Source organism: Euprymna scolopes, chromosome 5 (genome assembly GCF_053919585.1).
Source record: "Euprymna scolopes isolate OS-2025 chromosome 5, ASM5391958v1, whole genome shotgun sequence".
Lineage (NCBI taxonomy): Eukaryota > Metazoa > Mollusca > Cephalopoda > Sepiida > Sepiolidae > Euprymna > Euprymna scolopes.
The window spans coordinates 22,548,377-22,561,350 of record NC_136486.1 but is presented as its reverse complement, the minus strand read 5'-3'; the positions used below and the strand labels follow the sequence as shown (position 1 = coordinate 22,561,350).

Below are 12,974 nucleotides of genomic sequence, written 5' to 3'. Positions count from 1 at the left end.
GACAAACCTAACAAGCAGCAAAATCCCACCCCTACACAGTACAGATCCCTAGATGTAAGAAGGCCTTTTACTCTTCCCCAGAACTGCTAGATTTTGGAACTCCCTTCCGGGTTCATGCTTTCCCAACTGTACTGACATGCAGAAGTTCAAGTATAATATGAACAGACATCTCGCTGCTCATAGTATCCCTGCAACTTATGTCCCAGATAGTAGTCACCTATATGAGAGTGGCACTGTACCTTTTTGGGGGCGAAAATAGAATATATATATATATATATATATATATATATATATATATATATATATATATATATAATTTATGAAAATATATATGGCAATTAAGCTACACAGAATATCTCGCGTTTCATTTTCGTGAGAATTCGTCAGGCTTATGCTTATAAGACTGAACAATTCTCACGAGAATAAAACGCGGAATATTCTGTGTAGCTTAATTGCCTTATATATTTACATAACTTACTATATAGCTCTACGTATGTATCGAGCACTGTTGAAGCCAATACCGTAAATTTACGCATAAAATGATATTTTTGTATATTAATTTATGTGATTAAATGAAATAATTATATATATATATGTATATATATATATATATATGTATATATATATATATATATATATATATATAAAGTAATTAAGAATACGAAACTAAATCTAATATTTGTAACATGTCTTCTTCCTAAGATTAAGGGAGGTTGTGTTTGATCAACACTGCTGGTGAGCCATGATGTAATATACTGTTTTGCTTTTTAATCCCCGAAACAGTGTTTCATGGTAAACAACTGATGATCCCTTAAAAATATATATTATTATTGGTACTATAGTGAATTCGAGAGAGCAAGTTTATGCAGTAATTGCAGGTGATTGAATGACTTACTGACTAAATACTTTTCTAACGAATGATAAAAATAACTTTTTTGTATAGTTTTAAAGGTTATAAACTTCCAAGACAATATATATATATATATAAAGAGAGAGAGAGAGAGAGAGAGAGAGAGAGAGAGAGAGAGAGAGAGAGGAGAATGTGTTGATAGATAGAGAGAGAAAAGGGAGAAGAGTTAGTGCACGGGACAAAAGAATGGGTAGAAGAAAAGATAGAGAGTGAAGAGCGAGTGATTGAGAGAAAGGAGATATATATGTATATATATATATATATATATATATATATATATATATGTGTGTGTGTGTGTGTGTGTGTGTGTGTGCATATATTTAAGATAGCTTGATAGATAGATATATAGATAGATAGCGAGATAAATAGAGAGAGAGAGAGGGGGTAGAATGAGAGAAAGATTGGTAGAGTAAGAGAAAAAGAGCCAGAAATAGCGACAAGGTTAAATGCGAGCGACAGGAGGGGGGGGTAAAAGAAATGGGACGAGAACATATAGGACAAACGAGGAAATTCCCTGAGAAATCGATAATGTTGATTGGTTGTAACAGAGAATGTATGGAATGTTCTCAAAAATTTCTGTTGGTATGCAACTGCTGCACGATGAAAAAAATGACAAGTGTTGCCATCACAATTCCAGTGAACACGAATATGAATTTATAAACGTGCCATACGTACATATGTTGACGGTGCAACCTATGTCGATACGAAGGTTAATTTAGTCTATATTTCGTTAAACAGAAACCAATTTGTTATTAGTCAACCGTGCTCAATAATGGACTGTATATATATTGAGTAACCTATACAGGACTTGTTTAAGCAATGAATAATGATCAGTATTGAAAAACGAACGATTTTATTTGAAAGGCGCATTAAAATGCCCACGTAAGAAGCGCATACATTCTTTTATATTTATAGAATTAACTGCTAAACTAATTAACCGATTATTCTGATATTTGGAACACAGGTGTTAGGCATGAATTTGAGTAATATGGTTTCAATATAGTTTAATTTTATGCAATGGAAAGGTGAAATAAAGGAAATTGTCCAAGTTAATATTTTCAAGAGGTGAAGCAATCAATGGATTTTAATGTGGTTCATACAAGAGTGCTCAATATCGAAGTAGAGCAAGATATGTTTCTGACTAACTTCCTGATTAAAATGTGCTGGAATTTTTTCCTATTTTCATTATGGACTCTACTTTTGTACAAGCAATATCGCCTGATGAGGTCTCTAATTACTTATAACTGGCTGACCGAAATACGCTCATGAATATGTAGCGACATATAAAAACTTGTGTAAAACAAATAATATACATATGTTTGTGTGTGTGTTTCTGTGCGTGTGTGTATGTGTGTGTGTGTGATTTAGTTTGTGAGTGTGTGTATGTGCACGTGGAAGTACTCTGTAAGTCATTTTTTAAAACTTTTGAAATCACTACTATATATTGGGTACAATATAATAATCACTAGAGTAAAATATATACTTTTTTAAACGTGTTAAGAATGTGGTTAAAATAAATGTACAATTGTTTTGAAGGTTTGATTCACAAGATGGTATAGAATTCACAGTTTTTTTATAATAATTTATAACTTACATTACAACACACACACACACACACACACACATATATATATATATATATAAATATATATATATATATATATATAGTAATTTATAAAATATATATGGCGATTAAGCTACACTGAATATTCGGCGTTTCATCCACTCTAGGATTCGTCAGGCTTATGCGCGAATTCTGTGGTTGTTTATCGTTTTTATATGGTCCTCTTCTGTTGAGGATTTTAGTTAGCCAATCAGCTTTCTAGTATCCACCGCGTCCCTTCCTATCAGCCAATCGGCATGCATTTTATCGAACAAAGGATCTGTTTTAAAACTAGTTTAGTGGTTTAAGGCAGACATTTTCTTTCTTTTTTTATGTATAAATATACATGTGTACATACATATATGCACATATATATACATATATATACATACATATATGTATGATCGTTTATGTATATTCATGTTTATTTAATTTATTTATTTGTTTATTTTCTATTGTTTTTGTTAGTTTTAAAACTATTTTGTATCGCTATCCTAGAGTAAATTTTATTTTGTGAACATAGTTATTTGCTATTTCTCTTCTACAGTTTAATAGATTTTGGGGTTCTTTAAAGTACAGGATAGTAAATTTTTCATGAAGGCATAATTTACATGGGTCGTCTAAATGCCTACACGTGGTAGCTTGTCTTATTATTTTCCATTCGACTACCGGCGAATGTCCGCTTTCTTTGTGTTCCCAGTATTTATTCGCTAGTGTTGTTTATATATATATATATATATATATATATATATATATATATATATATATATATATATATATATATATATATATATATGTGTGTGTAACTATATGTGTGTGTACATACATACATATATATTAGGTGTTGGTAAATTGAGCTTGTGTCAGAAAGGTGTAGGGTCACTTGTCTGGACAATATTTTAGTCGTATGTCTAATATAGCTATTAGTGTTGGACATTTGAATTGATAGACTGCATTGGTTTCATCAACTGGTTGTGTTTTTTTGTTTGATTTTTACACACGAGACGCTTCACTAGTTCAAGAAATTTGAATATAATTTCAACTATAATAAAATAAAAGCATCCAAGTTTTTAAACAAACAACAATCAAAACTGCCTGAAGACGATTGTTAAAACTCAGTCGAAAGTACTTGCAAAACATAACCAAAAGAAAAACAGATGGAAAAAGACGACTATGGAACTTTCTTGCGCCGATTCAACCGAGAAATACGGACGACAATTCGAAAAATTGAAAAATTACTAAAGATGCTGATTAAGTAAGAACACTCCGAACAATCAGATTCAACAATACTTGTCTGAATGAAAACATGCTGCCCCCATATATATATATATATATATATATATATATATATATATATATATATATATATATATATATATATATATATATATCGCCTCACAAATGTATGGGGCGAATCAATTTCAAGTACGTTGTGGAATTGAGAAAGCAAATAGCAAGTAATACAACCCCCGTCTTCAGCCTATGAAATGTTTTCTGCCTTTTTACTTTCTGCTTACCTTGTTGATCTACACGTTTTTCTTTCTTTCTTCTTTTTCTATCTTTCAACTTCAAACGTTTCTTTCTTTCTTTTTTTTTTTCTATCTTTCAACTTCAAACCTTTCTTTCTTTCTTTTTTTTTTTGATTTTTTTTTCGCCAATTCGGATCCGTGTTTTATAAGAATATATATATTTCGGCGAACACTGACGAAGTATAATGTTTTCATTTTGCATTTTAGATGTACACTTTCAGACATATATTGAAGCGTGACAGACTAAACGGCTGATGAATAAAAGCATCTCATAAGATGTGATGTCAAATTTAAAATCAATAAAGACAGTTACTTAATCATCACAATTTTATATTAAACAGAGGTCAAGTACCTGACCTCAGTTAATTACAGCGATGACTGTTTATCTTTTTGTACTTTAACGTCATTATTAAAACGTTTTGTTTTCTTAATCTTTTCAGCAAATCAATATGGACGACTTTGCCCATGAAGTCCGATGGCCAAATAATCTGATGGGTGTTGAGAGTTGGCCGGAATGGAGAGATTCAACTGTCCGACAAGTGACTGGTCTCAGTACGACCACCCGAGGGGATGTTGTCGTCTTCCACAGAGGGACACGCGAATGGGGAATTCGGTACGTCCACTTATAACTTTCTCATTGTCAATCATCATAATTAAGGACTAGAATACAATATTTAGGTTTGGATATCTTTTTTTACATAGGCATCGCCACTTATCAAGGCCAAGAGGCCACTCAAGGATAAGGGTTAAAGAGTGTACAGTAGACATTGGACAATATAGTAATCATTAGTAATGAAAATTTGGTAGATTTGATAACTTATATATTATAATTATAATTATTGATAGTGTTTTCTGCTAGACGGGTGTTTCTTGTGAAAGTTTGGCGAGGGGGGGGCATAGATTGAAGCTCAGTTGAACACTTTCCATTAAAATAACGATACATCAGAGACAAACTCGCAACATCTCTTCTGTGAGATAGAGGTTGCAAGGAAGAGAAAAGGACATCTCCTACGAGGCTACGAAGTCTATTTTGAACTCTATCAAGGCAGGGCAAGTCCCTTCTAGCAGCTCCTGCCCAGATGTGGCAACAATATTCCACCCTTGGACGTACCTGGCTCTTATATAGATAGAGAATAGCACCAGCAGTGAGATATCTACCGGATCGATAGAAAGATCCCACCATTTTTCCAGCGGCCTTGGCAACAGACCTAATTCACGTGTTCCATTTAAGATCAGGAGCAAAGGTCAAGCCCAGAAGCCCGTCAAAACTTGAGGCCTCCTGAAGACGAGAGCCATCCATCTCAATTGATGCCAGATGTGGATCAGAATGTTGATGATGTAAAGATAGAAGCTTGGTTTTAGATGCATTAAAAGTAACCAGCCACTCCTTTCCCCATTGTACTACGTGCTCAATATCAGAGGAGAGAGAATTGAATTCCTAAACTCATTACACTCTAACTAATTTAGGTGACTGAAATAGGAATTTCATTAGTCACTGAATAAATATACGTTAAATTCCATGCGAATATTTTATTTCCTGAATAGTAAAAACATGATTCACAATGATCGCTTTGCTGCTCCATTTTCGATGAATATTTGATAGAAAAGCGACCACATGTAGTTAATTTAAATTAAATTTTGATCACATGATTACATTTTCAATAATCACGTGATTAAATTTTATCCATTTAAAATTTGTGAAACATTTCTAATATGCCCATATTGTAAACACATTCTGTTTACATTAAGCGAGACATAAAGTTCCTTTTAGTGATGTCACGTGACTGGCGAATCATCGGCGAGCGGTGATATTTTCCCAAGTAAAAAAAATGGCCACATCGGTACAAAGAAAACCACCCAATTTATTAAATAAAAATTAAGTATAATGTTATGATTAAAAAGAGATAAATAAAAACACGCATGGGTACGATGAAAATACTATATCAAAATGTCTAAGCAGTCGGCCCAGTGGTTGTTTATATTGTTGGTTACGAACAAACATACATTTTACATTTTTATTTATATAGATTATAAACTATATTTTTTTATTTTTAGCTAAAAGAAAATGAACATGCAAAATATCCCCCCCCCTCTAAGAAATACATGAGCCTCAAATGCGGATGCATGATCAATTTCAAGACTGATTTTTAATGGGTGTTTTATAGTCCAGATTTTAGCCCGTCATAATTCTTTTCTATGTGACTAGGTTCTTAATTTTGCGCAAAAAATTAAATGAAACTTCGGCGGTAACTTGTTTGTTGTGTTTAAAACATCAAAGCAAACCTTTTTTTAAAGATCGTTCGCACTATTGTTCTTGTCTTGTTTTCAGAACGTTTCAGCTGATGTAACCTCCGATGTTATTCAGCTGTATCTTGTTGAACTCGGGAATCTTTCAGTCAAACTCGTAAATTTTTCTATCAAATTCGAAAATCTTTCTGTCAAACTCTGGGATCTTTCTATCGAACACGGGAATCTTTGTGTCGAACTCGGGAATCTTTGTGTCGAACTCGGAAATCTTTGTCGAACTCGGAACTCTGCATGGAATTTCGAACGAGACCTTTTATCTAATCCACAGCGGTAGCATGTTCTCGTTCTGTCAGCTAAAACTGGGTAAAAGTCCGCAAGTACCAGATAAAAAGTCATATATAAAGTGAAAATCTTCTGAAGGATGAAGATTAAATCCTTAGTGCAGGCGATACTAAACATACAATTGCAAATTACTTCTACTCGGCCATGGCTGACATAACAAGAACATGTTATCCCTGTTGATTAAAAAAAGCTTTAGAAATTGAGTGCAGATTCCCGAATTGGTCAGAAAGATTCCCGAATTTCAACAATATACACCTGAGGAATAATACAAATAATACAAATTATCAAATAATCCAAATTCTCAAATAATATAAATTATCAAAATAATAAAAATGATCAAATAATACAAATTATCAAAATACTCGTAATATAAATTATCCATCTTCGTCTAGAAAATTCAGTCATAATAACAAAACGTCATCATCTTTCCAAAGGATTTGTTTGAGATGACGAATATTTAGCTATATATATTTCTTGAGGTGCAACACATTTTTTAAGCAATGATAATTTGATTGACCTATTTCAGGAAAAAATGAACTTACTCAGACACAATAAACCGTCGTGGCAAGTTATTAATAGCAGTTAATTGGATGAATACTTTCAGTATCATACTTTTTAAAATTACACTTTGGTTAATTATACGATTCATCATTATTATCGCCCCTTTCAAGATCGTCGTGTGCTTCTGACGTTCTTTTATGTGGTTGCCTTCGGTTTCGGGATTGTTCTGGGTACCCGCACAGAAAGAATTTTGATGAGTTGAAATCTGGTCTATGAGGCATCCATACAAAATCTTGAAACTACCACACAGCCTCAAATGTTTTTTTTTCAACTAACCACGTGACATGTTTGAAGTGCGATAGGATTGCCTCACCTTGTCGTAACTAGAACTTAACAATAAGTCACAGGTATAAGATCTACATCTTATTGTTCAGTGTTTCGGGCTTTACTGTTGATCAAAGAAGAGGAAAAACGAAAGGAAACAAAAGTCGAGTAAACGCCGTAGGAGCGTTGAGTAGGCTTACGAAACAGTTAATCTATATATTTATAAAAGTGAAAGTGTCTGTCCGTCTGTCTCTGTGTGTCTGTCTGTGTACATTTCCCTACGCAATAACTCTGTCAATTTTAAGTCTACAGACTCGAAATTAGATATAAAGGATATTGACATTTGGGAAAATCTTTGTGATCCGTTTTCGGACAGAAATTTTACTGTTAAGGGGTCAAAGTTTAATGATTTTACCCTTGAGAACTCTACCAAACTCCTCCGCCAATTTTGGGTCTAAACACTTGAAATTTCAGATATAGGTTCCTTGGACATGGCTCTAACTTAATAATTTGAGCTGAGCCCAAAACAATAAATGTTAGGGGGTCATAATAGGGGTCAAATTAAAAAAATTGATCTCTGCGGTCTCTACCAAATTACTCAGACAATTTCTGGTCTAAACATTTGAAATTTGACATAATGGGTATTTAGAGATAGGGCAAGCTTTTTAATCGGTTTGGGTCGAAAATTTGAGCTACCAATATATAAATCTATGTATGTATGTATGTTTGCATATCCCACTAAAACTTTCGACAGATGCGACGGATTTTCACAAGATCAGTATCGTTTTGAAGCTCGACCCTTCAGACGACAAATCCTGAAAAATTGGCTAAAAACATTAATTTCTTCACCCTTAACTGGGCACTTTTCTACAGGGAGGTCGCTTTATTAGCCGATATTTTCGAAAGTCATCCTCTCTTTTCGATTGTCTGGCCTTAACTTAAACCTATGTCGTTTCCCCCCCCCCCGTTCTTTTCCTCCTTCCCTGTATGGTTTCGAACCTGCCTTTCTACTACCTCTTTTTTTGTGTTTTTGCTCAACACACACCTCCAAACACCTTCAAATGTAGAGTTTGACAGTTCAAACAAAACGCTATTCATTGACAAGCAACGATGAAATCTAATTTATAAAACTGACTATGTGTGTCTATCTGTTTCCATTTTTTTTAAATGTATCTCTTCTGAGACGCAAGGTCACAAAGCGACGTGAGGCGGATCAAATGATTGCATTTTTTTTTGGACCGTTCTTTTATGTTTTGTAGCTGGTAAAAATAGTTGCTAAGCATTCCAAATTGAGAAAAAACAAGCTGGAACAGGCGTAAGTCGACTTAAAGTGCTCTTGTACGCATGTGAAAATATATATTTATACGTTAAAGTCAGTTCATTTTTAACTATTTCTCATACATCTAAGGATAGCTCAAATGGTAACAACTAAGGCTAGTACTCTAGATGATTTGGTTTCGAGTCTAGCTGATAGCGCGCAAGCTATATATTTTTTTAACTTTTAAAATCACTGCTATATATTGGATACAATATAATAATCAATAAAAGTATTGGCTCTATAATAATGAATACGAAATCTACATAAATTTATATATCATATTCAAACGTATTTTAGAATCGGACAACGCTGGGCGACCTTCTAGTATATTAAGAAAAATAAAACTTTTCTTTAAAGCCATATGTGTTGACAAAAGTCAGCTGACAAGTTACAGGAAATTCCTAAACAAACATAAAAATATGGGGTAAATATTAAATGTCGCGATCGGAAAAAAATGTCTATATAGGCTATGTATGGCTTTATGTGGTTTTTCGTACTTGAGGATGATGATGATGATGATGATGCTGCTGATTCTTCTTCTTCTTCTTCTTCTTCTTCTTCTTCTTCTTCGCTAGAAGTTGTCACACAGGTCATCAAGAGAGATCGCTTACTAACAACGACCAGTAGTCTTCTCTGGAGTCTGGGTGACAGCAAGTCTCCTCAGATTTCCAGTACTCTTCACCTCTTTCGATAACCTTTGCAAATGAATTTACATCATCGCAACAGCGTTTTGCTGTTGACTTCTGGCTAGCAATGACCATTGGTCATCTCTAGAATTTAAGTGACAATAAACCTTTACAAGGACCCAGTGGAAATCTGGTTAATGCTTTTAGTGCTCGGTCTTTCCATTCTCTTCGACCCTTCTCGACTATGTGGTGTGGTGCCAATTGATGCCGGCACTATTATTCATTTTTTTTGGGGGGGGGATTAACTTACGATTATACGGTTTCAGCTTTCTTGTTTCCATGTGGTCCCCCCCCTTTTTCTTTTAGTTTATTTTATTTTTTTTGCTTCTGTTACAGTTTCTATATGGCCAGTTAGCGTTTGTAGCTCATGGTTATTAGTCTTCGCATGCATTTATTTTTCAACAAGCGTTTTCATTATTTCTTTCTGTTGCATCTTCTCGATCATCCCTCTGATTGCAATTTCTCCCATTTTCTTTTTATCTTAGTTTTTCGTGATTGTTCCTAGTGCTCCTAGTGGTGTTAAATTGTCTTTTTTTTATCACCTATATCCTTTTTTTATCACCTATATCAGTTTTTATCACCTATATCACTTTTTTATCACCTATATTCCTTTTTTATCACCTATATCCCTTTTTAATCACCTATATCCCTTTTTAATCACCTATGCCCCTTTTTATCACCTATATCCCATTTTTATCACCTATCTCCCTTTTTATCACCTATATCCGTTTTTATCACCTTTCTCCCTTTTTTATTACCTATATCCTTTTTATCACCTATATCCATTTTTATCACCTATATCCTTTTTTATAACCTATATTCCTTTTTAATCACCTATGTCTCTTTTTTATCACTTATATCCCTTTTTTATCACCCTTTCAACTCTCTGGCCAGTTCCGTGTATTTTTTCGCTTTCCGTTTCCTTGATATTCCCTCCATGGTTTACTGAAACGGTGAAATCGATAATCTGGAAAGATTTTTCTTTTTGTTAACTATTATGACATTATGGGTTTATGTTTGTTTGTATGTTTGTCCATGTCACATCGGATTTTGTGATTTCCGCTTTCAAGTACTGCTACAATTAACGCATAGAGACGTGACCTGATAGCTGAAAGACTAAGATATAAATACAAACATCTATCTTCTCAGGAGATTCTCTATCTTCTCTACTGTTCATCATAGCCATGATGCCTTTTTATAACATTAAGGAATTACCAAGCCGGATACAAGTTTATTAATACAGTCGAAAGAATGAGTTACCTAATGTATATGGACGACCTGAAACTTTTTGCAAAAAAAAAAAAACCCCAAAAAAACAAAAAGGAATTAGAGAAGTTAATAAACACTATCAGAATCTTCAGCCAGGATATCCGAATGGAATTTGGTATGGAAAAGTGCGCACTGCTAGTTATACGAAGGGGAACACTAGATGTAACAGAATATGGAACTATCAAAACAAGCAGAGGTGAAGATACTAGGTTAACATGACACCTACAAATATTTGTGAGTTCTGGAAGCGGACATCATCAAAACAACATAAATGAAAGAGAAAGTAGGAAAGGAATACTTAATAAGAACAGAAAAACTCTTAACCTAAAAGATTGCAGATTTTACCCTCGACACTGAGCAAGGGTCATGCAAATGCAGGGATGTTTTGACGAGAACACACAATGGCACAACATTAATGTGACTACTTTTACTCCATTTATTTGTGGTTTTGTGCTTGATACTTCTTTGCTTGCCGATGCCAGGCAAAGACGGCGAATCGACTTTCTCTAATATGGTCAAGAAATATTGTACTAGAAGGCATGTGTATATAGATGTGGCTCATGGGGAAAGTTGTGTGCTTTTCTGATGTGTCTTTTCTGATGTGTGCTTTTCTGATGTGTCTTTTCTGTTGTGTGCTTTTCTGATGTGTCTTTTCTGATGTGTGCTTTTCTTATGTGTCTTTTCTGTTGTGTGCTTTTCTGATGTGTCTTTTCTGATGTGTGCTTTTCTGATGTGTCTTTTCTGTTGTGTGCTTTTCTGATGTGTCTTTTCTGTTGTGTGCTTTTCTGATGTGTCTTTTCTGTTGTGTGCTTTTCTGATGTGTCTTTTCTGTTGTGTGCTTTTCTGATGTGTCTTTTCTGTTGTGTGCTTTTCTGATGTGTCTTTTCTGTTTTGTGCTTTTCTGATGTGTCTTTTCTGTTGTGTGCTTTTCTGATGTGTCTTTTCTGTTGTGTGCTTTTCTGATGTGTCTTTTCTGATGTGTGCTTTTCTGATGTGTCTTTTCTGTTGTGTGCTTTTCTGATGTGTCTTTTCTGATGCGTGCTTTTCTGATGTGTCTTTTCTGTTGTGTGCTTTTCTGATGTGTCTTTTCTGTTGTGTGCTTTTCTGATGTGTCTTTTCTGTTGTGTGCTTTTCTGATGTGTCTTTTCTGATGTGTGCTTTTCTGATGTGTCTTTTCTGTTGTGTGCTTTTCTGATGTGTCTTTTCTGTTGTGTGCTTTTCTGATGTGTCTTTTCTGTTGTGCGCTTTTCTGATGTGTCTTTTCTGATGCGTGCTTTTCTGATGTGTCTTTTCTGTTGTGTGCTTTTCTTATGTGTCTTTTCTGATGTGTGCTTTTCTGGTGTGTCTTTTCTGTTGTGTGCTTTTCTTATGTGTCTTTTCTGTTGTGTGCTTTTCTGATGTGTCTTTTCTGTTGTGTGCTTTTCTGATGTGTCTTTTCTGATGTGTGCTTTTCTGATGTGTCTTTTCTGTTGTGTGCTTTTCTGATGTGTCTTTTCTGATGTGTGCTTTTCTGATGTGTCTTTTCTGTTGTGTGCTTTTCTGATGTGTCTTTTCTGTTGTGTGCTTTTCTGATGTGTCTTTTCTGTTGTGTGCTTTTCTGATGTGTCTTTTCTGATGTGTGCTTTTCTGATGTGTCTTTTCTGTTGTGTGCTTTTCTGATGTGTCTTTTCTGTTGTGTGCTTTTCTGATGTGTCTTTTCTGTTGTGTGCTTTTCTGATGTGTCTTTTCTGTTGTGTGCTTTTCTGATGTGTCTTTTCTGTTGTGTGCTTTTCTGATGTGTCTTTTCTGTTGTGTGCTTTTCTGATGTGTCTTTTCTGATGTGTGCTTTTCTGATGTGTCTTTTCTGTTGTGTGCTTTTCTGATTTGTCTTTTCTGATGCGTGCTTTTCTGATGTGTCTTTTCTGTTGTGTGCTTTTCTGATGTGTCTTTTCTGTTGTGTGCTTTTCTGATGTGTCTTTTCTGTTGTGTGCTTTTCTGATGTGTCTTTTCTGATGTGTGCTTTTCTGATGTGTCTTTTCTGTTGTGTGCTTTTCTGATGTGTCTTTTCTGTTGTGTGCTTTTCTGATGTGTCTTTTCTGTTGTGCGCTTTTCTGATGTGTCTTTTCTGATGCGTGCTTTTCTGATGTGTCTTTTCTGTTGTGTGCTTTTCTTATGTGTCTTTTCTGATGTGTGCTTTTCTGGTGTGTCTTTTCTGTTGTGTGCTTTTCTGATGTGTCTTTTCTGTTGTGTGCTTTTCTGATGTGTC

At 34.4% G+C, this 12,974-nt stretch overlaps 1 protein-coding gene across 1 annotated transcript in view; it reads left to right on the top strand.

The window, feature by feature from the left end:
• The window catches only part of LOC145276737 (peptidyl-alpha-hydroxyglycine alpha-amidating lyase 2-like), a 117,402-nt gene that overhangs the window by 56,268 nt on the left and 48,160 nt on the right, over positions 1-12,974 (top strand). The window contains exon 2 of the mRNA XM_080127962.1: positions 4,483-4,655. Within this exon, the coding sequence (XP_079984088.1) occupies positions 4,483-4,655 (173 nt within the window). The remainder of the gene's footprint in view (positions 1-4,482; positions 4,656-12,974) is intronic.